The sequence below is a fragment of the Sturnus vulgaris genome, chromosome 28 (assembly GCF_052056855.1).
Source record: "Sturnus vulgaris isolate bStuVul1 chromosome 28, bStuVul1.hap1, whole genome shotgun sequence".
NCBI lineage: Eukaryota > Metazoa > Chordata > Aves > Passeriformes > Sturnidae > Sturnus > Sturnus vulgaris.
In genome coordinates this window covers 863,969-889,131 of record NC_142270.1, presented here as the reverse complement: position 1 = coordinate 889,131, position 25,163 = coordinate 863,969, and the positions used below count along the sequence as shown (strand labels likewise).

The 25,163-nt window shown below is 50.0% G+C and overlaps 1 protein-coding gene across 1 annotated transcript in view; it reads left to right on the top strand.

Moving 5' to 3' along the window:
* LOC148220967 (uncharacterized) overlaps window positions 1-25,163 on the top strand; it is a 134,157-nt gene that overhangs the window by 23,444 nt on the left and 85,550 nt on the right. Inside the window, exons 33-69 of the mRNA XM_088179862.1 lie at window positions 813-957; window positions 1,738-1,841; window positions 2,309-2,461; window positions 2,680-2,790; window positions 3,301-3,439; window positions 4,274-4,347; window positions 4,708-4,722; window positions 5,183-5,335; window positions 5,557-5,667; window positions 6,794-6,932; window positions 7,728-7,810; window positions 8,290-8,442; window positions 8,661-8,771; window positions 9,282-9,420; window positions 10,255-10,328; window positions 10,761-10,775; window positions 11,236-11,388; window positions 11,610-11,720; window positions 12,847-12,985; window positions 13,781-13,863; window positions 14,343-14,495; window positions 14,714-14,824; window positions 15,335-15,473; window positions 16,299-16,484; window positions 16,983-17,002; window positions 17,313-17,465; window positions 17,687-17,797; window positions 18,924-19,062; window positions 19,858-19,952; window positions 20,420-20,572; window positions 20,791-20,901; window positions 21,412-21,550; window positions 22,376-22,789; window positions 22,984-22,989; window positions 23,316-23,452; window positions 23,674-23,784; window positions 24,911-25,055. Of these exons, the coding sequence (XP_088035988.1) occupies window positions 813-957; window positions 1,738-1,841; window positions 2,309-2,461; window positions 2,680-2,790; window positions 3,301-3,439; window positions 4,274-4,347; window positions 4,708-4,722; window positions 5,183-5,335; window positions 5,557-5,667; window positions 6,794-6,932; window positions 7,728-7,810; window positions 8,290-8,442; window positions 8,661-8,771; window positions 9,282-9,420; window positions 10,255-10,328; window positions 10,761-10,775; window positions 11,236-11,388; window positions 11,610-11,720; window positions 12,847-12,985; window positions 13,781-13,863; window positions 14,343-14,495; window positions 14,714-14,824; window positions 15,335-15,473; window positions 16,299-16,484; window positions 16,983-17,002; window positions 17,313-17,465; window positions 17,687-17,797; window positions 18,924-19,062; window positions 19,858-19,952; window positions 20,420-20,572; window positions 20,791-20,901; window positions 21,412-21,550; window positions 22,376-22,789; window positions 22,984-22,989; window positions 23,316-23,452; window positions 23,674-23,784; window positions 24,911-25,055 (4,528 nt within the window). The remainder of the gene's footprint in view (window positions 1-812; window positions 958-1,737; window positions 1,842-2,308; window positions 2,462-2,679; window positions 2,791-3,300; window positions 3,440-4,273; window positions 4,348-4,707; window positions 4,723-5,182; window positions 5,336-5,556; window positions 5,668-6,793; window positions 6,933-7,727; window positions 7,811-8,289; window positions 8,443-8,660; window positions 8,772-9,281; window positions 9,421-10,254; window positions 10,329-10,760; window positions 10,776-11,235; window positions 11,389-11,609; window positions 11,721-12,846; window positions 12,986-13,780; window positions 13,864-14,342; window positions 14,496-14,713; window positions 14,825-15,334; window positions 15,474-16,298; window positions 16,485-16,982; window positions 17,003-17,312; window positions 17,466-17,686; window positions 17,798-18,923; window positions 19,063-19,857; window positions 19,953-20,419; window positions 20,573-20,790; window positions 20,902-21,411; window positions 21,551-22,375; window positions 22,790-22,983; window positions 22,990-23,315; window positions 23,453-23,673; window positions 23,785-24,910; window positions 25,056-25,163) is intronic.

Here is a 25,163-nt window from a genome sequence, read left to right as displayed (position 1 = left end):
TAGACTGTTCAGTACCAAACTGCATTGGTCAGCTCCAAACTTGCCATTGCAGACACTCTTGGCCAGACTCTCTTGTCCTTTGGGGCATGAGAGAGCATCTCCCTGTTCCTGAACCCTTTCCGCACATTCAGTGGATGAGCCAGAACTGGAGGCTATTGGCCCTAGCTAAGGAAGGAGCTAGAGAGCAGAGAGAAGCCGAGGGCATGGGAGGAGACAGCAGGAAAGCAGCCAGGGACTTGAGCCAGGCCACACATCATTCCAGGAGGACAAGAGAGTGGCAATTTATTTGGAACAAAGCCCGTGAGGGCGGTTCAGAAGGACTTGTCCCACTAGAGCACCCAGGGGTCACGGAGAGGGGCCCAAAGCACCTCCTGCAAATAGTCCGAGAGCAAATGTATCTGCCTGGGCTTGCTGCTGCTCTCTTGGGTTCCAGGTTAGAACAGGTTGCAGGAAGAGATTTCTCCTGCCTGCCTTCTAGCCAACAGCCCGAGTGCCTCTGAGGGGCCAGGGCAAGGACTCAACAAATGCTTTGGAAGGAGCTCTGGCTCCACAGAGCGGCAGCACTCCTCATCTCCTTTTCAGCGCTTTCCTTGCACTGCCACTTCCCCTCAGGCTCCCTGCACCTTAACTCTATTAGAACCATCTGCCTTTGGAGCTGCCTTCAAGGCTTACGAGTGGTCCCACAGGACCCCAGGGGAATAAAAGGCATCCCTAAAGGCAACTGGGACTCAAACACCCAGCCCCGAGGAACAGGCCTAGCAGGAGCCAACTCCTGACACTCACCTTGCTGCATGCTGGTTTTTCATGTTTAGAACCTGCTTGGTTTTGGAAGACCCACCAGGAAGATCACCTTTGTCACCAATGGATTGGTCAACAACCTCAACTCCTACGGAATAGACATCACCGCTATGTGCAGTGGACTCACCACCTACATGGCTTACGAAGTTCACAGTGAGTGCAAGCATGGGAATTCTCAGTGTTCCTGACCTGGCCTCTTTGTCTCCTGGGGCATGACTAAGGCACAATTGCTGCTCTTCCACCTCAAAACACGCAGACACCAAGGGCTTCAGCAATGGGTGCTGCACCTCCGCAAATCAGATCTGGAAATGGCTGGGGTCACAGCCCCCATAAGTGACCCAAACCAAATCCTTACAGCTCATCTCCAGGAAGTGAATGGGGCTTAAATTAGGGCCTGGAGGGTTTTGGTCATCACTATGCCTCCCTGAAATAGCCAGTCAAGGAAAAGGGTCGTTCTTTAAGAACCACTGTCCTACGGCACACAGCTTGCTGATGACTTGACCAAGGAAGTCGCCAAAACCTTGGGCTTCACAACACCAAGCCAAATGGCGTTAATCCTTGTAGGTTTATCCTTACGGACTTAGATGACTTACACTTGGTAAAATTCTTTCAGAACGTCACTGATCATGTGACTGGGCCCATGAATTAGCAGCCTCACTGTGTAATGCCCAGGCATCAGGACTCACAGGAGCCCCAATTTCTGCACGGGAAATCCCAAAGGGTTTTCAAGAGCACGCCTTTGTGGGCATTCCTTGCTGAGCCACAGAGCTGCTGCTCTATGGGGATTTCCAGAGAATCTGTCCCTTGCACGGCTCAAACAATCCCCAGTGCAGCAATCCTTGAGAACCCGGCTGACTCTGAGCAACTCCCGTACCGTCTGTGGAAAGGCAGCCAGGGTCTTAGGCATTGGCTGATGGTGTTTTGTCTTTTCTTTTCCAGCTTTCCAAGGACCCCAAGTGACTCTGGGATCATGCATTACCCTCGACGTCCTGAGAGCTGTGGAGCTTCAGTACTGCATTGGCAATGGCAGTGTCAATTTCCCGGTGAGAAATCCTTAGCCCTTACCGATTCTTAGACCAAATGGGGGGCCTCCAGAGCTGCTGCCCTAAGCTAACCCTGATGCCCTTCTTGCCTGGCATCTCCTCATTGACAACTTCCTGTTGAAGGCTGCAGATGCTTTAAACAGAGCTATGGGTGAGCAGAGGTTTCCATTCAAGACCTTGAGCATGGATTTTCTGTAGCCACTGCCCTCGCACTCACCAAAGCCTAAAGTCCCCAAATGACGGCTGTCAGATACGGCAATGATTCCCTGAATCCATGAAAAGAATTCTTATGGCCTCTGCCCAAAAGCTGAGCATTGATTCGGGGTCCTTCGGAAAACATTGCGAGCAGTGCCAGAACTTCCCGAGGGGCAGCAATGCTTCCATTAGAGCAGGGATTTTTCTAAAGCTTTGGAGACATCACTGTTACCCTTCAAAGGTGAAACGTCTTCTCTCCCTTGGCTTTTTAGTCTCAGCAGATTCCAGGCATCATCTTCAACAACACGCAGGTCATCATTGGTGGCCAGTCCCAAATTGTGACCATCAACAGGCAATGGCGCGTGGCAATCATTGAGCAAAAAAGCATCAGCGGGTCCTGGAAAACCATCTGGAACTACAACACGGTGAGTAACAGGGACACGGGGCAATCCAGTCGCATCCAAGGAGTCTGGCTCCTTTTATAGCTGGCCCTGGGTCGGAAAATCTTTCTTATTCTAAACATTTGGAGTCCACGACGCAGGATATAATCGCCCACATTGGTTATGGTTTCCATCCTGACTTCCAACCAATACTAACAGATGGATAAAACAGAATTGTGAGGTTGAATCCTTTCATTCCACAGGGCATCATTGCAACCAAAGTCCCGCAACAGAACACCTGCTACATTTCCATCATGAACAGAAACGAGATGCCCCGCTTTGATAATCTGGCCCGCCTGGCACAAGAGAGCAGGGTAAGATTCCAAAGGAGTAGCAGGTTCCTGGCCCTGGAGATCATCTGACCATTCTTCATGTGATTTTTCTTTCTGGAGGGTATCATGTTCTCTCTAGCGGCAGAGTTTATTTCCACTCAAGCCTAATATAGCTGAGAAATTTCTTGTAGAAATGCTTTGTCAAAAAATGAAAGGGGCGGCATTATTCTCTCCCTGACTTGCACTGACCATGTGGAGTTCTACAGCCGGCTGGGCTAACCTGTTCTCTGTGGGGCCCTTCATTGTTTTCCTTGCGCTGCCTCTTCCCCTCAGGCTCCCTGTACCTTGACTCCATGAGAACGAGCTCTGCCTTTGGAGCTGCCTTCAAGGCCTGCTAGTGGTCCCACAGGCCCCCTGGGGATTCAAGGTGTCCTTAAATGCAAGTCGGACTCAAACACCCAGCCCCGAGTCATCATTCCCGAGCTAGGAATAGCACAAGCTGGACCTAGTTCGTGACACTCACCTTGCTGCATGCTGGTTTTTCATGTTTAGAACCTGCTTGGTTTTGGAAGAGCAACCAGGAAGATCACCTTTGTCACCAATGGACTGATCAACAACCTCAGGTCTTACGGAATAGACATCACCGCTATGTGCAGTGGACTCACCACCTACATGGCTTACGAAGTTCACAGTGAGTGCAAGCATGGGAATTCTCAGTGTTGCTGATCTTTATCTCTTTATCTCCTGGGGCATGACTAAGGCACAATTGCTGCTCTTCCACCTCAAAACACACAGACACCAAGGGTTTCTTTCAGCAGTTGCACAAAGGGTTCGACACCTCCCCAGGTCAGGACTGGAACAGACTGGGCTCACAGCCCCCATACATGACCCAAAACAGCTCCTTTCCAGAAAGCTGAATGGGGCTGTAATTTTGGCTCAGAGTGTTTCAGCCAGCACAAAACTCCCCAGTGATGCCCAGTCAGGAAGAAGGGCCAGTCAAAGAATTGCTATCCTTCAGGTCAGAGCTTGCTGATGAGTTTACCCAGGCAGCCACCAAGCCCTTGTGCATCACAACACTAAGTGAAGAGGCTTTGATCCTTGTAAGTTTTTCCGTGGAGCAACGATCCAATTCCCCAGGGCTGTAATGACCTACACGTATTAGGATTCTATCAGAATGTCAGAGATCATGTGACTGGGCCCATGAACTGGCAGCAGCCTCACTGTGCAATGCCCAGGCATCGGGACTCACAGGAACCAGTGCAATAGAGCCTCAATTTCTGCACGGGAAATCCCAAAGTGTTTTCAAGAATATGTCTTTGTGGGCATTCCCTACTGAGCCACCGAGCTGCTGCTCTATGGCCATTTCCAGGGAATCTGTCCCTTGTACAGCTCAAACAATCCCCGTGCAACAATTCTTCAGAACCCGGCAGACTCTGAGCAACACCAGCACCTCCCTCTAGAAAGGTAGCCAAGGTCTTAGGCATTGGCTGATGGTGTTTTGTCTTTTCTTTTCCAGCTTTCCAAGGACCCCAGGTGACTCTGGGATCATGCATTACCCTCGACGTCCTGAGAGCTGTGGAGCTTCAGTACTGCAATAGCAATAGTAATTGGAATGGCAATTGGAATGGCAATGGCAACTGGAATAGCAATGGCAATTGGAATGGCAACGGCAACTGGAATGGCAATGGCAATTGGAATGGCGGTTGGAATGGCGGTTGGAATGGCGGTTGGAATGGTGGTAACAATTGGAATGGCGGCTGGAACGGCGGTAACCACTGGACTGGTGGTTGGAATGGAGGTTGGAATGGTGGTAATAACTGGAATGGTGGTTGGAATGGAGGCTGGAACAACGGAAACAATTGGAATGGAGGCTGGAATGGAGGCTGGAATGGTGGCTGGAATGGCGGCAACATTTGGAACGGCAGTGGCATTTGGAATGGCAGTTGGAACGGCACTTGGAATGGCAATGGACAGGTGAGAAATCCTTAGCCATCACCATTTCTTAGACCAAATGGGGAGACTTCAGAGCTGCTGCCCAAAGCCAACCCTGATGCCCTTCTTGCCTGGCATCTCCTCATTGACAGCTTCCTGCTTGATGGTGCAGATGCTTTAAAAGAGCCAAGGGTGTGGTTTCCATTCAAGACAATGAGCATGAATTTACTGGGGCCATGCTCTTGCACACATCAACGTCTAAAGGCAAAAGATAACAGCTGTCAGATGTGGCAATGATTCTCTGAACCTGTGAAAAGATTTCTTACGGGCTCTGCCCAACACCACAGCCTTGACTCTGCGTCCTTTGGAAAAGACTGAGCAAAGATTTGGCACTTCCCGGGGGGCAGCAATTCTTCCATTAGAGCAGGGATTTTTGGGAAGTTTTGGGGACATCACTGTTACCCTTCAAAGGTGAAACGTCTTCTCTCCCTTGGCTTTTTAGTCTCAGCAGATTCCAGGCATCATCTTCAACAACACGCAGGTCATCATTGGTGGCCAGTCCCAAATTGTGACCATCAACAGGCAATGGCGTGTGGCAATCATTGAGCAAATGAGCATGAGTGGGTCCTGGAAAACCATCTGGAACTACAACACGGTGAGTGGCAGAGAATGGGATCGATAAAAAACCGTATGAGGAGACTGTCTCCTCGGACATCTGGCCCAGAGAGGGCGATTCTTACTTTATTTTAAACATATGGAGTCCAAAACGTGGACCAGTAAAACTCGGCATTTGTTATGGCTTCCATCCTGACTATATCCCAACATTAGTAGCTGGAAAAATCTGAATTGTGAGTGTTGAATTCTTTCATTTCACAGGGCGTCATCGCAACCAAAGTCCCGCAACAGAACACCTGCTACATTTCCATCATGAACAGAAACGAGATGCCCCGCTTTGATAATCTGGCCCGCCTGGCACAAGAGAGCAGGGTAAGATTCCAAAGGAGTTGCAAGTTCCTGGCCCTGGAGATCATCGGGCCATTTCTTCATGTGCTTTTTCTATCTGGACACGATCTGGTTGTCTCTAGTGGTAGACTTTCCATTCTCTAAACCGTAATGCAGATAGGGAATTTCTTGTAGGGAAGCTTTGTCAGAAGGAGAAAGGGGTTGCATTATTCCTTGTCCCAGCTCCACTTTCTCTGAGGATGTTGAGAATGTCTGCAGCTAGCTGGGCAAAGCCTTGCTCTCAGGAGCCCTTCAAGGGCCTTAATCCTTTTGGAATGCCGGGATCTCAAAGTTCTTCATAGACTGTTCAGTACCAAACTGCATTGGTCAGCTCCAAACTTGTCATTGCAGACACTCTTGGCCAGACTCTCTTGTCCTTTGGGGCATGAGAGAGCATCTCCCTATTCCTGAACCCTTTCCGCACATTCAGTGGATGAGCCAGAACTGGAGGCTTTTGGCCCTAGCTAAGGAAGGAGCTAGAGAGCAGAGAGAAGCCGAGGGCATGGGAGGAGACAGCAGGAAAGCAGCCAGGGACTTGAGCCAGGCCACACATCATTCCAGGAGGACAAGAGAGTGGCAATTTATTTGGAACAAAGCCCGTGAGGGCGGTTCAGAAGGACTTGTCCCACTAGAGCACCCAGGGGTCACGGAGAGGGGCCCAAAGCACCTCCTGCAAATAGTCCGAGAGCAAATGTATCTGCCTGGGCTTGCTGCTGCTCTCTTGGGTTCCAGGTTAGAACAGGTTGCAGGAAGAGATTTCTCCTGCCTGCCTTCTAGCCAACAGCCCGAGTGCCTCTGAGGGGCCAGGGCAAGGACTCAACAAATGCTTTGGAAGGAGCTCTGGCTCCACAGAGCGGCAGCACTCCTCATCTCCTTTTCAGCGCTTTCCTTGCACTGCCACTTCCCCTCAGGCTCCCTGCACCTTAACTCTATTAGAACCATCTGCCTTTGGAGCTGCCTTCAAGGCTTACGAGTGGTCCCACAGGACCCCAGGGGAATAAAAGGCATCCCTAAAGGCAACTGGGACTCAAACACCCAGCCCCGAGGAACAGGCCTAGCAGGAGCCAACTCCTGACACTCACCTTGCTGCATGCTGGTTTTTCATGTTTAGAACCTGCTTGGTTTTGGAAGACCCACCAGGAAGATCACCTTTGTCACCAATGGATTGGTCAACAACCTCAACTCCTACGGAATAGACATCACCGCTATGTGCAGTGGACTCACCACCTACATGGCTTACGAAGTTCACAGTGAGTGCAAGCATGGGAATTCTCAGTGTTCCTGACCTGGCCTCTTTGTCTCCTGGGGCATGACTAAGGCACAATTGCTGCTCTTCCACCTCAAAACACGCAGACACCAAGGGCTTCAGCAACGGGTGCTGCACCTCCGCAAATCAGATCTGGAAATGGCTGGGGTCACAGCCCCCATAAGTGACCCAAACCAAATCCTTACAGCTCATCTCCAGGAAGTGAATGGGGCTTAAATTAGGGCCTGGAGGGTTTTGGTCATCACTATGCCTCCCTGAAATAGCCAGTCAAGGAAAAGGGTCGTTCTTTAAGAACCACTGTCCTACGGCACACAGCTTGCTGATGACTTGACCAAGGAAGTCGCCAAAACCTTGGGCTTCACAACACCAAGCCAAATGGCGTTAATCCTTGTAGGTTTATCCTTACGGACTTAGATGACTTACACTTGGTAAAATTCTTTCAGAACGTCACTGATCATGTGACTGGGCCCATGAATTAGCAGCCTCACTGTGTAATGCCCAGGCATCAGGACTCACAGGAGCCCCAATTTCTGCACGGGAAATCCCAAAGGGTTTTCAAGAGCACGCCTTTGTGGGCATTCCTTGCTGAGCCACAGAGCTGCTGCTCTATGGGGATTTCCAGAGAATCTGTCCCTTGCACGGCTCAAACAATCCCCAGTGCAGCAATCCTTGAGAACCCGGCTGACTCTGAGCAACTCCCGTACCGTCTGTGGAAAGGCAGCCAGGGTCTTAGGCATTGGCTGATGGTGTTTTGTCTTTTCTTTTCCAGCTTTCCAAGGACCCCAAGTGACTCTGGGATCATGCATTACCCTCGACGTCCTGAGAGCTGTGGAGCTTCAGTACTGCATTGGCAATGGCAGTGTCAATTTCCCGGTGAGAAATCCTTAGCCCTTACCGATTCTTAGACCAAATGGGGGGCCTCCAGAGCTGCTGCCCTAAGCTAACCCTGATGCCCTTCTTGCCTGGCATCTCCTCATTGACAACTTCCTGTTGAAGGCTGCAGATGCTTTAAACAGAGCTATGGGTGAGCAGAGGTTTCCATTCAAGACCTTGAGCATGGATTTTCTGTAGCCACTGCCCTCGCACTCACCAAAGCCTAAAGTCCCCAAATGACGGCTGTCAGATACGGCAATGATTCCCTGAATCCATGAAAAGAATTCTTATGGCCTCTGCCCAAAAGCTGAGCATTGATTCGGGGTCCTTCGGAAAACATTGCGAGCAGTGCCAGAACTTCCCGAGGGGCAGCAATGCTTCCATTAGAGCAGGGATTTTTCTAAAGCTTTGGAGACATCACTGTTACCCTTCAAAGGTGAAACGTCTTCTCTCCCTTGGCTTTTTAGTCTCAGCAGATTCCAGGCATCATCTTCAACAACACGCAGGTCATCATTGGTGGCCAGTCCCAAATTGTGACCATCAACAGGCAATGGCGCGTGGCAATCATTGAGCAAAAAAGCATCAGCGGGTCCTGGAAAACCATCTGGAACTACAACACGGTGAGTAACAGGGACACGGGGCAATCCAGTCGCATCCAAGGAGTCTGGCTCCTTTTATAGCTGGCCCTGGGTCGGAAAATCTTTCTTATTCTAAACATTTGGAGTCCACGACGCAGGATATAATCGCCCACATTGGTTATGGTTTCCATCCTGACTTCCAACCAATACTAACAGATGGATAAAACAGAATTGTGAGGTTGAATCCTTTCATTCCACAGGGCATCATTGCAACCAAAGTCCCGCAACAGAACACCTGCTACATTTCCATCATGAACAGAAACGAGATGCCCCGCTTTGATAATCTGGCCCGCCTGGCACAAGAGAGCAGGGTAAGATTCCAAAGGAGTAGCAGGTTCCTGGCCCTGGAGATCATCTGACCATTCTTCATGTGATTTTTCTTTCTGGAGGGTATCATGTTCTCTCTAGCGGCAGAGTTTATTTCCACTCAAGCCTAATATAGCTGAGAAATTTCTTGTAGAAATGCTTTGTCAAAAAATGAAAGGGGCGGCATTATTCTCTCCCTGACTTGCACTGACCATGTGGAGTTCTACAGCCGGCTGGGCTAACCTGTTCTCTGTGGGGCCCTTCATTGTTTTCCTTGCGCTGCCTCTTCCCCTCAGGCTCCCTGTACCTTGACTCCATGAGAACGAGCTCTGCCTTTGGAGCTGCCTTCAAGGCCTGCTAGTGGTCCCACAGGCCCCCTGGGGATTCAAGGTGTCCTTAAATGCAAGTCGGACTCAAACACCCAGCCCCGAGTCATCATTCCCGAGCTAGGAATAGCACAAGCTGGACCTAGTTCGTGACACTCACCTTGCTGCATGCTGGTTTTTCATGTTTAGAACCTGCTTGGTTTTGGAAGAGCAACCAGGAAGATCACCTTTGTCACCAATGGACTGATCAACAACCTCAGGTCTTACGGAATAGACATCACCGCTATGTGCAGTGGACTCACCACCTACATGGCTTACGAAGTTCACAGTGAGTGCAAGCATGGGAATTCTCAGTGTTGCTGATCTTTATCTCTTTATCTCCTGGGGCATGACTAAGGCACAATTGCTGCTCTTCCACCTCAAAACACACAGACACCAAGGGTTTCTTTCAGCAGTTGCACAAAGGGTTCGACACCTCCCCAGGTCAGGACTGGAACAGACTGGGCTCACAGCCCCCATACATGACCCAAAACAGCTCCTTTCCAGAAAGCTGAATGGGGCTGTAATTTTGGCTCAGAGTGTTTCAGCCAGCACAAAACTCCCCAGTTATGCCCAGTCAGGAAGAAGGGCCAGTCAAAGAATTGCTATCCTTCAGGTCAGAGCTTGCTGATGAGTTTACCCAGGCAGCCACCAAGCCCTTGTGCATCACAACACTAAGTGAAGAGGCTTTGATCCTTGTAAGTTTTTCCGTGGAGCAACGATCCAATTCCCCAGGGCTGTAATGACCTACACGGGATAGGATTCTATCAGAATGTCAGAGATCATGTGACTGGGCCCATGAACTGGCAGCAGCCTCACTGTGCAATGCCCAGGCATCGGGACTCACAGGAGCCAGTGCAATAGAGCCTCAATTTCTGCACGGGAAATCCCAAAGTGTTTTCAAGAATATGTCTTTGTGGGCATTCCCTACTGAGCCACCGAGCTGCTGCTCTATGGCCATTTCCAGGGAATCTGTCCCTTGTACAGCTCAAACAATCCCCGTGCAACAATTCTTCAGAACCCGGCAGACTCTGAGCAACACCAGCACCTCCCTCTAGAAAGGTAGCCAAGGTCTTAGGCATTGGCTGATGGTGTTTTGTCTTTTCTTTTCCAGCTTTCCAAGGACCCCAGGTGACTCTGGGATCATGCATTACCCTCGACGTCCTGAGAGCTGTGGAGCTTCAGTACTGCAATAGCAATAGTAATTGGAATGGCAATTGGAATGGCAATGGCAACTGGAATAGCAATGGCAATTGGAATGGCAACGGCAACTGGAATGGCAATGGCAATTGGAATGGCGGTTGGAATGGCGGTTGGAATGGCGGTTGGAATGGTGGTAACAATTGGAATGGCGGCTGGAACGGCGGTAACCACTGGACTGGTGGTTGGAATGGAGGCTGGATTGGTGGTAATAACTGGAATGGTGGTTGGAATGGAGGCTGGAACAACGAAAACAATTGGAATGGAGGCTGGAATGGTGGTAATAACTGGAATGGTGGTTGGAATGGAGGCTGGAACAACGGAAACAATTGGAATGGAGGCTGGAATGGAGGCTGGAATGGTGGCTGGAATGGCGGCAACATTTGGAACGGCAGTGGCATTTGGAATGGCAGTTGGAACGGCACTTGGAATGGCAATGGACAGGTGAGAAATCCTTAGCCATCACCATTTCTTAGACCAAATGGGGAGACTTCAGAGCTGCTGCCCAAAGCCAACCCTGATGCCCTTCTTGCCTGGCATCTCCTCATTGACAGCTTCCTGCTTGATGGTGCAGATGCTTTAAAAGAGCCAAGGGTGTGGTTTCCATTCAAGACAATGAGCATGAATTTACTGGGGCCATGCTCTTGCACACATCAACGTCTAAAGGCAAAAGATAACAGCTGTCAGATGTGGCAATGATTCTCTGAACCTGTGAAAAGATTTCTTACGGGCTCTGCCCAACACCACAGCCTTGACTCTGCGTCCTTTGGAAAAGACTGAGCAAAGATTTGGCACTTCCCGGGGGGCAGCAATTCTTCCATTAGAGCAGGGATTTTTGGGAAGTTTTGGGGACATCACTGTTACCCTTCAAAGGTGAAACGTCTTCTCTCCCTTGGCTTTTTAGTCTCAGCAGATTCCAGGCATCATCTTCAACAACACGCAGGTCATCTTTGGTGGCCAGTCCCAAATTGTGACCATCAACAGGCAATGGCGTGTGGCAATCATTGAGCAAATGAGCATGAGTGGGTCCTGGAAAACCATCTGGAACTACAACACGGTGAGTGGCAGAGAATGGGATCGATAAAAAACCGTATGAGGAGACTGTCTCCTCGGACATCTGGCCCAGAGAGGGCGATTCTTACTTTATTTTAAACATATGGAGTCCAAAACGTGGACCAGTAAAACTCGGCATTTGTTATGGCTTCCATCCTGACTATATCCCAACATTAGTAGCTGGAAAAATCTGAATTGTGAGTGTTGAATTCTTTCATTTCACAGGGCGTCATCGCAACCAAAGTCCCGCAACAGAACACCTGCTACATTTCCATCATGAACAGAAACGAGATGCCCCGCTTTGATAATCTGGCCCGCCTGGCACAAGAGAGCAGGGTAAGATTCCAAAGGAGTTGCAAGTTCCTGGCCCTGGAGATCATCGGGCCATTTCTTCATGTGCTTTTTCTATCTGGACACGATCTGGTTGTCTCTAGTGGTAGACTTTCCATTCTCTAAACCGTAATGCAGATAGGGAATTTCTTGTAGGGAAGCTTTGTCAGAAGGAGAAAGGGGTTGCATTATTCCTTGTCCCAGCTCCACTTTCTCTGAGGATGTTGAGAATGTCTGCAGCTAGCTGGGCAAAGCCTTGCTCTCAGGAGCCCTTCAAGGGCCTTAATCCTTTTGGAATGCCGGGATCTCAAAGTTCTTCATAGACTGTTCAGTACCAAACTGCATTGGTCAGCTCCAAACTTGCCATTGCAGACACTCTTGGCCAGACTCTCTTGTCCTTTGGGGCATGAGAGAGCATCTCCCTATTCCTGAACCCTTTCCGCACATTCAGTGGATGAGCCAGAACTGGAGGCTATTGGCCCTAGCTAAGGAAGGAGCTAGAGAGCAGAGAGAAGCCGAGGGCATGGGAGGAGACAGCAGGAAAGCAGCCAGGGACTTGAGCCAGGCCACACATCATTCCAGGAGGACAAGAGAGTGGCAATTTATTTGGAACAAAGCCCGTGAGGGCGGTTCAGAAGGACTTGTCCCACTAGAGCACCCAGGGGTCACGGAGAGGGGCCCAAAGCACCTCCTGCAAATAGTCCGAGAGCAAATGTATCTGCCTGGGCTTGCTGCTGCTCTCTTGGGTTCCAGGTTAGAACAGGTTGCAGGAAGAGATTTCTCCTGCCTGCCTTCTAGCCAACAGCCCGAGTGCCTCTGAGGGGCCAGGGCAAGGACTCAACAAATGCTTTGGAAGGAGCTCTGGCTCCACAGAGCGGCAGCACTCCTCATCTCCTTTTCAGCGCTTTCCTTGCACTGCCACTTCCCCTCAGGCTCCCTGCACCTTAACTCTATTAGAACCATCTGCCTTTGGAGCTGCCTTCAAGGCTTACGAGTGGTCCCACAGGACTCCAGGGGAATAAAAGGCATCCCTAAAGGCAACTGGGACTCAAACACCCAGCCCCGAGGAACAGGCCTAGCAGGAGCCAACTCCTGACACTCACCTTGCTGCATGCTGGTTTTTCATGTTTAGAACCTGCTTGGTTTTGGAAGACCCACCAGGAAGATCACCTTTGTCACCAATGGATTGGTCAACAACCTCAACTCCTACGGAATAGACATCACCGCTATGTGCAGTGGACTCACCACCTACATGGCTTACGAAGTTCACAGTGAGTGCAAGCATGGGAATTCTCAGTGTTCCTGACCTGGCCTCTTTGTCTCCTGGGGCATGACTAAGGCACAATTGCTGCTCTTCCACCTCAAAACACGCAGACACCAAGGGCTTCAGCAACGGGTGCTGCACCTCCGCAAATCAGATCTGGAAATGGCTGGGGTCACAGCCCCCATAAGTGACCCAAACCAAATCCTTACAGCTCATCTCCAGGAAGTGAATGGGGCTTAAATTAGGGCCTGGAGGGTTTTGGTCATCACTATGCCTCCCTGAAATAGCCAGTCAAGGAAAAGGGTCGTTCTTTAAGAACCACTGTCCTACGGCACACAGCTTGCTGATGACTTGACCAAGGAAGTCGCCAAAACCTTGGGCTTCACAACACCAAGCCAAATGGCGTTAATCCTTGTAGGTTTATCCTTACGGACTTAGATGACTTACACTTGGTAAAATTCTTTCAGAACGTCACTGATCATGTGACTGGGCCCATGAATTAGCAGCCTCACTGTGTAATGCCCAGGCATCAGGACTCACAGGAGCCCCAATTTCTGCACGGGAAATCCCAAAGGGTTTTCAAGAGCACGCCTTTGTGGGCATTCCTTGCTGAGCCACAGAGCTGCTGCTCTATGGGGATTTCCAGAGAATCTGTCCCTTGCACGGCTCAAACAATCCCCAGTGCAGCAATCCTTGAGAACCCGGCTGACTCTGAGCAACTCCCGTACCGTCTGTGGAAAGGCAGCCAGGGTCTTAGGCATTGGCTGATGGTGTTTTGTCTTTTCTTTTCCAGCTTTCCAAGGACCCCAAGTGACTCTGGGATCATGCATTACCCTCGACGTCCTGAGAGCTGTGGAGCTTCAGTACTGCATTGGCAATGGCAGTGTCAATTTCCCGGTGAGAAATCCTTAGCCCTTACCGATTCTTAGACCAAATGGGGGGCCTCCAGAGCTGCTGCCCTAAGCTAACCCTGATGCCCTTCTTGCCTGGCATCTCCTCATTGACAACTTCCTGTTGAAGGCTGCAGATGCTTTAAACAGAGCTATGGGTGAGCAGAGGTTTCCATTCAAGACCTTGAGCATGGATTTTCTGTAGCCACTGCCCTCGCACTCACCAAAGCCTAAAGTCCCCAAATGACGGCTGTCAGATACGGCAATGATTCCCTGAATCCATGAAAAGAATTCTTATGGCCTCTGCCCAAAAGCTGAGCATTGATTCGGGGTCCTTCGGAAAACATTGCGAGCAGTGCCAGAACTTCCCGAGGGGCAGCAATGCTTCCATTAGAGCAGGGATTTTTCTAAAGCTTTGGAGACATCACTGTTACCCTTCAAAGGTGAAACGTCTTCTCTCCCTTGGCTTTTTAGTCTCAGCAGATTCCAGGCATCATCTTCAACAACACGCAGGTCATCATTGGTGGCCAGTCCCAAATTGTGACCATCAACAGGCAATGGCGCGTGGCAATCATTGAGCAAAAAAGCATCAGCGGGTCCTGGAAAACCATCTGGAACTACAACACGGTGAGTAACAGGGACACGGGGCAATCCAGTCGCATCCAAGGAGTCTGGCTCCTTTTATAGCTGGCCCTGGGTCGGAAAATCTTTCTTATTCTAAACATTTGGAGTCCACGACGCAGGATATAATCGCCCACATTGGTTATGGTTTCCATCCTGACTTCCAACCAATACTAACAGATGGATAAAACAGAATTGTGAGGTTGAATCCTTTCATTCCACAGGGCATCATTGCAACCAAAGTCCCGCAACAGAACACCTGCTACATTTCCATCATGAACAGAAACGAGATGCCCCGCTTTGATAATCTGGCCCGCCTGGCACAAGAGAGCAGGGTAAGATTCCAAAGGAGTAGCAGGTTCCTGGCCCTGGAGATCATCTGACCATTCTTCATGTGATTTTTCTTTCTGGAGGGTATCATGTTCTCTCTAGCGGCAGAGTTTATTTCCACTCAAGCCTAATATAGCTGAGAAATTTCTTGTAGAAATGCTTTGTCAAAAAATGAAAGGGGCGGCATTATTCTCTCCCTGACTTGCACTGACCATGTGGATTTCTACAGCCGGCTGGGCTAACCTGTTGTCTGTGGGGCCCTTCATTGTTTTCCTTGCGCTGCCTCTTCCCCTCAGGCTCCCTGTACCTTGACTCCATGAGAACGAGCTCTGCCTTTGGAGCTGCCTTCAAGGCCTGCTAGTGGTCCCACAGGCCCCCTGGGGATTCAAGGTGTCCTTAAATGCAAGTCGGACTCAAACACCCAGCCCCGAGTCATCATTCCCGAGCTAGGAATAGCACAAGCTGGACCTAGTTCGTGACACTCACCTTGCTGCATGCTGGTTTTTCATGTTTAGAACCTGCTTGGTTTTGGAAGAGCAACCAGGAAGATCACCTTTGTCACCAATGGACTGATCAACAACCTCAGGTCTTACGGAATAGACATCACCGCTATGTGCAGTGGACTCACCACCTACATGGCTTACGAAGTTCACAGTGAGTGCAAGCATGGGAATTCTCAGTGTTGCTGATCTTTATCTCTTTATCTCCTGGGGCATGACTAAGGCACAATTGCTGCTCTTCCACCTCAAAACACACAGACACCAAGGGTTTCTTTCAGCAGTTGCACAAAGGGTTCGACACCTCCCCAGGTCAGGACTGGAACAGACTGGGCTCACAGCCCCCATACATGACCCAAAACAGCTCCTTTCCAGAAAGCTGAATGGGGCTGTAATTTTGGCTCAGAGTGTTTCAGCCAGCACAAAACTCCCCAGTTATGCCCAGTCAGGAAGAAGGGCCAGTCAAAGAATTGCTATCCTTCAGGTCAGAGCTTGCTGATGAGTTTACCCAGGCAGCCACCAAGCCCTTGTGCATCACAACACTAAGTGAAGAGGCTTTGATCCTTGTAAGTTTTTCCATGGAGCAACGATCCAATTCCCCAGGGCTGTAATGACCTACACGGGATAGGATTCTATCAGAATGTCAGAGATCATGTGACTGGGCCCATGAACTGGCAGCAGCCTCACTGTGCAATGGCCAGGCATCGGGACTCACAGGAGCCAGTGCAATAGAGCCTCAATTTCTGCACGGGAAATCCCAAAGTGTTTTCAAGAATATGTCTTTGTGGGCATTCCCTACTGAGCCACCGAGCTGCTGCTCTATGGCCATTTCCAGGGAATCTGTCCCTTGTACAGCTCAAACAATCCCCGTGCAACAATTCTTCAGAACCCGGCAGACTCTGAGCAACACCAGCACCTCCCTCTAGAAAGGTAGCCAAGGTCTTAGGCATTGGCTGATGGTGTTTTGTCTTTTCTTTTCCAGCTTTCCAAGGACCCCAGGTGACTCTGGGATCATGCATTACCCTCGACGTCCTGAGAGCTGTGGAGCTTCAGTACTGCAATAGCAATAGTAATTGGAATGGCAATTGGAATGGCAATGGCAACTGGAATAGCAATGGCAATTGGAATGGCAACGGCAACTGGAATGGCAATGGCAATTGGAATGGCGGTTGGAATGGCGGTTGGAATGGCGGTTGGAATGGCGGTTGGAATGGTGGTTGGAATGGTGGTAACAATTGGAATGGCGGCTGGAACGGCGGTAACCACTGGACTGGTGGTTGGAATGGAGGCTGGATTGGTGGTAATAACTGGAATGGTGGTTGGAATGGAGGCTGGAACAACGAAAACAATTGGAATGGAGGCTGGAATGGTGGTAATAACTGGAATGGTGGTTGGAATGGAGGCTGGAACAACGGAAACAATTGGAATGGAGGCTGGAATGGAGGCTGGAATGGTGGCTGGAATGGCGGCAACATTTGGAACGGCAGTGGCATTTGGAATGGCAGTTGGAACGGCACTTGGAATGGCAATGGACAGGTGAGAAATCCTTAGCCATCACCATTTCTTAGACCAAATGGGGAGACTTCAGAGCTGCTGCCCAAAGCCAACCCTGATGCCCTTCTTGCCTGGCATCTCCTCATTGACAGCTTCCTGCTTGATGGTGCAGATGCTTTAAAAGAGCCAAGGGTGTGGTTTCCATTCAAGACAATGAGCATGAATTTACTGGGGCCATGCTCTTGCACACATCAACGTCTAAAGGCAAAAGATAACAGCTGTCAGATGTGGCAATGATTCTCTGAACCTGTGAAAAGATTTCTTACGGGCTCTGCCCAACACCACAGCCTTGACTCTGCGTCCTTTGGAAAAGACTGAGCAAAGATTTGGCACTTCCCGGGGGGCAGCAATTCTTCCATTAGAGCAGGGATTTTTGGGAAGTTTTGGGGACATCACTGTTACCCTTCAAAGGTGAAACGTCTTCTCTCCCTTGGCTTTTTAGTCTCAGCAGATTCCAGGCATCATCTTCAACAACACGCAGGTCATCTTTGGTGGCCAGTCCCAAATTGTGACCATCAACAGGCAATGGCGTGTGGCAATCATTGAGCAAATGAGCATGAGTGGGTCCTGGAAAACCATCTGGAACTACAACACGGTGAGTGGCAGAGAATGGGATCGATAAAAAACCGTATGAGGAGACTGTCTCCTCGGACATCTGGCCCAGAGAGGGCGATTCTTACTTTATTTTAAACATATGGAGTCCAAAACGTGGACCAGTAAAACTCGGCATTTGTTATGGCTTCCATCCTGACTATATCCCAACATTAGTAGCTGGAAAAATCTGAATTGTGAGTGTTGAATTCTTTCATTTCACAGGGCGTCATCGCAACCAAAGTCCCGCAACAGAACACCTGCTACATTTCCATCATGAACAGAAACGAGATGCCCCGCTTTGATAATCTGGCCCGCCTGGCACAAGAGAGCAGGGTAAGATTCCAAAGGAGTTGCAAGCTCCTGGCCCTGGAGATCATCGGGCCATTTCTTCATGTGCTTTTTCTATCTGGACACGATCTGGTTGTCTCTAGTGGTAGACTTTCCATTCTCTAAACCGTAATGCAGATAGGGAATTTCTTGTAGGGAAGCTTTGTCAGAAGGAGAAAGGGGTTGCATTATTCCTTGTCCCAGCTCCACTTTCTCTGAGGATGTTGAGAATGTCTGCAGCTAGCTGGGCAAAGCCTTGCTCTCAGGAGCCCTTCAAGGGCCTTAATCCTTTTGGAATGCCGGGATCTCAAAGTTCTTCATAGACTGTTCAGTACCAAACTGCATTGGTCAGCTCCAAACTTGTCATTGCAGACACTCTTGGCCAGACTCTCATGTCCTTTGGGGCATGAGAGAGCATCTCCCTGTTCCTGAACCCTTTCCGCACATTCAGTGGATGAGCCAGAACTGGAGGCTTTTGGCCCTAGCTAAGGAAGAAGCTAGAGAGCAGAGAGAAGCCGAGGGCATGGGAGGAGACAGCAGGAAAGCAGCCAGGGACTTGAGCCAGGCCACACATCATTCCAGGAGGACAAGAGAGTGGCAATTTATTTGGAACAAAGCCCGTGAGGGCGGTTCAGAAGGACTTGTCCCACTAGAGCACCCAGGGGTCACGGAGAGGGGCCCAAAGCACCTCCTGCAAATAGTCCGAGAGCAAATGTATCTGCCTGGGCTTGCTGCTGCTCTCTTGGGTTCCAGGTTAGAACAGGCTGCAGGAAGAGATTTCTCCTGCCTGCCTTCTAGCCAACAGCCCGAGTGCCTCTGAGGGGCCAGGGCAAGGACTCAACAAATGCTTTGGAAGGAGCTCTGGCTCCACAGAGCGGCAGCACTCCTCATCTCCTTTTCAGCGCTTTCCTTGCACTGCCACTTCCCCTCAGGCTCCCTGCACCTTAACTCTATTAGAACCATCTGCCTTTGGAGCTGCCTTCAAGGCTTACGAGTGGTCCCACAGGACCCCAGGGGAATAAAAGGCATCCCTAAAGGCAACTGGGACTCAAACACCCAGCCCCGAGGAACAGGCCTAGCAGGAGCCAACTCCTGACACTCACCTTGCTGCATGCTGGTTTTTCATGTTTAGAACCTGCTTGGTTTTGGAAGAGCAACCAGGAAGATCACCTTTGTCACCAATGGATTGGTCAACAACCTCAACTCCTACGGAATAGACATCACCGCTATGTGCAGTGGACTCACCACCTACATGGCTTACGAAGTTCACAGTGAGTGCAAGCATGGGAATTCTCAGTGTTCCTGACCTGGCCTCTTTGTCTCCTGGGGCATGACTAAGGCACAATTGCTGCTCTTCCACCTCAAAACACGCAGACACCAAGGGCTTCAGCAACGGGTGCTGCACCTCCGCAAATCAGATCTGGAAATGGCTGGGGTCACAGCCCCCATAAGTGACCCAAACCAAATCCTTACAGCTCATCTCCAGGAAGTGAATGGGGCTTAAATTAGGGCCTGGAGGGTTTTGGTCATCACTATGCCTCCCTGAAATAGCCAGTCAAGGAAAAGGGTCGTTCTTTAAGAACCACTGTCCTACGGCACACAGCTTGCTGATGACTTGACCAAGGAAGTCGCCAAAACCTTGGGCTTCACAACACCAAGCCAAATGGCGTTAATCCTTGTAGGTTTATCCTTACGGACTTAGATGACTTACACTTGGTAAAATTCTTTCAGAACGTCACTGATCATGTGACTGGGCCCATGAATTAGCAGCCTCACTGTGTAATGCCCAGGCATCAGGACTCACAGGAGCCCCAATTTCTGCACGGGAAATCCCAAAGGGTTTTCAAGAGCACGCCTTTGTGGGCATTCCTTGCTGAGCCACAGAGCTGCTGCTCTATGGGGATTTCCAGAGAATCTGTCCCTTGCACGGCTCAAACAATCCCCAGTGCAGCAATCCTTGAGAACCCGGCTGACTCTGAGCAACTCCCGTACCGTCTGTGGAAAGGCAGCCAGGGTCTTAGGCATTGGCTGATGGTGTTTTGTCTTTTCTTTTCCAGCTTTCCAAGGACCCCAAGTGACTCTGGGATCATGCATTACCCTCGACGTCCTGAGAGCTGTGGAGCTTCAGTACTGCATTGGCAATGGCAGTGTCAATTTCCCGGTGAGAAATCCTTAGCCCTTACCGATTCTTAGACCAAATGGGGGGCCTCCAGAGCTGCTGCCCTAAGCTAACCCTGATGCCCTTCTTGCCTGGCATCTCCTCATTGACAACTTCCTGTTGAAGGCTGCAGATGCTTTAAACAGAGCTATGGGTGAGCAGAGGTTTCCATTCAAGACCTTGAGCATGGATTTTCTGTAGCCACTGCCCTCGCACTCACCAAAGCCTAAAGTCCCCAAATGACGGCTGTCAGATACGGCAATGATTCCCTGAATCCATGAAAAGAATTCTTATGGCCTCTGCCCAAAAGCTGAGCATTGATTCGGGGTCCTTCGGAAAACATTGCGAGCAGTGCCAGAACTTCCCGAGGGGCAGCAATGCTTCCATTAGAGCAGGGATTTTTCTAAAGCTTTGGAGACATCACTGTTACCCTTCAAAGGTGAAACGTCTTCTCTCCCTTGGCTTTTTAGTCTCAGCAGATTCCAGGCATCATCTTCAACAACACGCAGGTCATCATTGGTGGCCAGTCCCAAATTGTGACCATCAACAGGCAATGGCGCGTGGCAATCATTGAGCAAAAAAGCATCAGCGGGTCCTGGAAAACCATCTGGAACTACAACACGGTGAGTAACAGGGACACGGGGCAATCCAGTCGCATCCAAGGAGTCTGGCTCCTTTTATAGCTGGCCCTGGGTCGGAAAATCTTTCTTATTCTAAACATTTGGAGTCCACGACGCAGGATATAATCGCCCACATTGGTTATGGTTTCCATCCTGACTTCCAACCAATACTAACAGATGGATAAAACAGAATTGTGAGGTTGAATCCTTTCATTCCACAGGGCATCATTGCAACCAAAGTCCCGCAACAGAACACCTGCTACATTTCCATCATGAACAGAAACGAGATGCCCCGCTTTGATAATCTGGCCCGCCTGGCACAAGAGAGCAGGGTAAGATTCCAAAGGAGTAGCAGGTTCCTGGCCCTGGAGATCATCTGACCATTCTTCATGTGATTTTTCTTTCTGGAGGGTATCATGTTCTCTCTAGCGGCAGAGTTTATTTCCACTCAAGCCTAATATAGCTGAGAAATTTCTTGTAGAAATGCTTTGTCAAAAAATGAAAGGGGCGGCATTATTCTCTCCCTGACTTGCACTGACCATGTGGATTTCTACAGCCGGCTGGGCTAACCTGTTCTCTGTGGGGCCCTTCATTGTTTTCCTTGTGCTGCCTCTTCCCCTCAGGCTCCCTGTACCTTGACTCCATGAGAACGAGCTCTGCCTTTGGAGCTGCCTTCAAGGCCTGCTAGTGGTCCCACAGGCCCCCTGGGGATTCAAGGTGTCCTTAAATGCAAGTCGGACTCAAACACCCAGCCCCGAGTCATCATTCCCGAGCTAGGAATAGCACAAGCTGGACCTAGTTCGTGACACTCACCTTGCTGCATGCTGGTTTTTCATGTTTAGAACCTGCTTGGTTTTGGAAGAGCAACCAGGAAGATCACCTTTGTCACCAATGGACTGATCAACAACCTCAGGTCTTACGGAATAGACATCACCGCTATGTGCAGTGGACTCACCACCTACATGGCTTACGAAGTTCACAGTGAGTGCAAGCATGGGAATTCTCAGTGTTGCTGATCTTTATCTCTTTATCTCCTGGGGCATGACTAAGGCACAATTGCTGCTCTTCCACCTCAAAACACACAGACACCAAGGGTTTCTTTCAGCAGTTGCACAAAGGGTTCAACACCTCCCCAGGTCAGGACTGGAACAGACTGGGCTCACAGCCCCCATACATGACCCAAAACAGCTCCTTTCCAGAAAGCTGAATGGGGCTGTAATTTTGGCTCAGAGTGTTTCAGCCAGCACAAAACTCCCCAGTTATGCCCAGTCAGGAAGAAGGGCCAGTCAAAGAATTGCTATCCTTCAGGTCAGAGCTTGCTGATGAGTTTACCCAGGCAGCCACCAAGCCCTTGTGCATCACAACACTAAGTGAAGAGGCTTTGATCCTTGTAAGTTTTTCCATGGAGCAACGATCCAATTCCCCAGGGCTGTAATGACCTACACGGGATAGGATTCTATCAGAATGTCAGAGATCATGTGACTGGGCCCATGAACTGGCAGCAGCCTCACTGTGCAATGCCCAGGCATCGGGACTCACAGGAGCCAGTGCAATAGAGCCTCAATTTCTGCACGGGAAATCCCAAAGTGTTTTCAAGAATATGTCTTTGTGGGCATTCCCTACTGAGCCACCGAGCTGCTGCTCTATGGCCATTTCCAGGGAATCTGTCCCTTGTACAGCTCAAACAATCCCCGTGCAACAATTCTTCAGAACCCGGCAGACTCTGAACAACACCAGCACCTCCCTCTAGAAAGGTAGCCAAGGTCTTAGGCATTGGCTGATGGTGTTTTGTCTTTTCTTTTCCAGCTTTCCAAGGACCCCAGGTGACTCTGGGATCATGCATTACCCTCGACGTCCTGAGAGCTGTGGAGCTTCAGTACTGCAATAGCAATAGTAATTGGAATGGCAATTGGAATGGCAATGGCAACTGGAATAGCAATGGCAATTGGAATGGCAATGGCAACTGGAATGGCAATTGGAATGGTGGTTGGAATGGCGGTTGGAATGGCGGTTGGAATGGTGGTTGGAATGGTGGTAACAATTGGAATGGCGGCTGGAACGGTGGTAACCACTGGACTGGTGGTTGGAATGGAGGTTGGATTGGTGGTAATAACTGGAATGGTGGTTGGAATGGAGGCTGGAACAACGGAAACAATTGGAATGGAGGCTGGAATGGAGGCTGGAATGGTGGCTGGAATGGCGGCAACATTTGGAACGGCAGTGGCATTTGGAATGGCAGTTGGAACGGCACTTGGAATGGCAATGGACAGGTGAGAAATCCTTAGCCATCACCATTTCTTAGACCAAATGGGGAGACTTCAGAGCTGCTGCCCAAAGCCAACCCTGATGCCCTTCTTGCCTGGCATCTCCTCATTGACAGCTTCCTGCTTGATGGTGCAGATGCTTTAAAAGAGCCAAGGGTGTGGTTTCCATTCAAGACAATGAGCATGAATTTACTGGGGCCATGCTCTTGCACACATCAACGTCTAAAGGCAAAAGATAACAGCTGTCAGATGTGGCAATGATTCTCTGAACCTGTGAAAAGATTTCTTACGGGCTCTGCCCAACACCACAGCCTTGACTCTGCGTCCTTTGGAAAAGACTGAGCAAAGATTTGGCACTTCCCGGGGGGCAGCAATTCTTCCATTAGAGCAGGGATTTTTGGGAAGTTTTGGGGACATCACTGTTACCCTTCAAAGGTGAAACGTCTTCTCTCCCTTGGCTTTTTAGTCTCAGCAGATTCCAGGCATCATCTTCAACAACACGCAGGTCATCTTTGGTGGCCAGTCCCAAATTGTGACCATCAACAGGCAATGGCGTGTGGCAATCATTGAGCAAATGAGCATGAGTGGGTCCTGGAAAACCATCTGGAACTACAACACGGTGAGTGGCAGAGAATGGGATCGATAAAAAACCGTATGAGGAGACTGTCTCCTCGGACATCTGGCCCAGAGAGGGCGATTCTTACTTTATTTTAAACATATGGAGTCCAAAACGTGGACCAGTAAAACTCGGCATTTGTTATGGCTTCCATCCTGACTATATCCCAACATTAGTAGCTGGAAAAATCTGAATTGTGAGTGTTGAATTCTTTCATTTCACAGGGCGTCATCGCAACCAAAGTCCCGCAACAGAACACCTGCTACATTTCCATCATGAACAGAAACGAGATGCCCCGCTTTGATAATCTGGCCCGCCTGGCACAAGAGAGCAGGGTAAGATTCCAAAGGAGTTGCAAGTTCCTGGCCCTGGAGATCATCGGGCCATTTCTTCATGTGCTTTTTCTATCTGGACACGATCTGGTTGTCTCTAGTGGTAGACTTTCCATTCTCTAAACCGTAATGCAGATAGGGAATTTCTTGTAGGGAAGCTTTGTCAGAAGGAGAAAGGGGTTGCATTATTCCTTGTCCCAGCTCCACTTTCTCTGAGGATGTTGAGAATGTCTGCAGCTAGCTGGGCAAAGCCTTGCTCTCAGGAGCCCTTCAAGGGCCTTAATCCTTTTGGAATGCCGGGATCTCAAAGTTCTTCATAGACTGTTCAGTACCAAACTGCATTGGTCAGCTCCAAACTTGCCATTGCAGACACTCTTGGCCAGACTCTCTTGTCCTTTGGGGCATGAGAGAGCATCTCCCTATTCCTGAACCCTTTCCGCACATTCAGTGGATGAGCCAGAACTGGAGGCTATTGGCCCTAGCTAAGGAAGGAGCTAGAGAGCAGAGAGAAGCCGAGGGCATGGGAGGAGACAGCAGGAAAGCAGCCAGGGACTTGAGCCAGGCCACACATCATTCCAGGAGGACAAGAGAGTGGCAATTTATTTGGAACAAAGCCCGTGAGGGCGGTTCAGAAGGACTTGTCCCACTAGAGCACCCAGGGGTCACGGAGAGGGGCCCAAAGCACCTCCTGCAAATAGTCCGAGAGCAAATGTATCTGCCTGGGCTTGCTGCTGCTCTCTTGGGTTCCAGGTTAGAACAGGCTGCAGGAAGAGATTTCTCCTGCCTGCCTTCTAGCCAACAGCCCGAGTGCCTCTGAGGGGCCAGGGCAAGGACTCAACAAATGCTTTGGAAGGAGCTCTGGCTCCACAGAGCGGCAGCACTCCTCATCTCCTTTTCAGCGCTTTCCTTGCACTGCCACTTCCCCTCAGGCTCCCTGCACCTTAACTCTATTAGAACCATCTGCCTTTGGAGCTGCCTTCAAGGCTTACGAGTGGTCCCACAGGACCCCAGGGGAATAAAAGGCATCCCTAAAGGCAACTGGGACTCAAACACCCAGCCCCGAGGAACAGGCCTAGCAGGAGCCAACTCCTGACACTCACCTTGCTGCATGCTGGTTTTTCATGTTTAGAACCTGCTTGGTTTTGGAAGACCCACCAGGAAGATCACCTTTGTCACCAATGGATTGGTCAACAACCTCAACTCCTACGGAATAGACATCACCGCTATGTGCAGTGGACTCACCACCTACATGGCTTACGAAGTTCACAGTGAGTGCAAGCATGGGAATTCTCAGTGTTCCTGACCTGGCCTCTTTGTCTCCTGGGGCATGACTAAGGCACAATTGCTGCTCTTCCACCTCAAAACACACAGACACCAAGGGC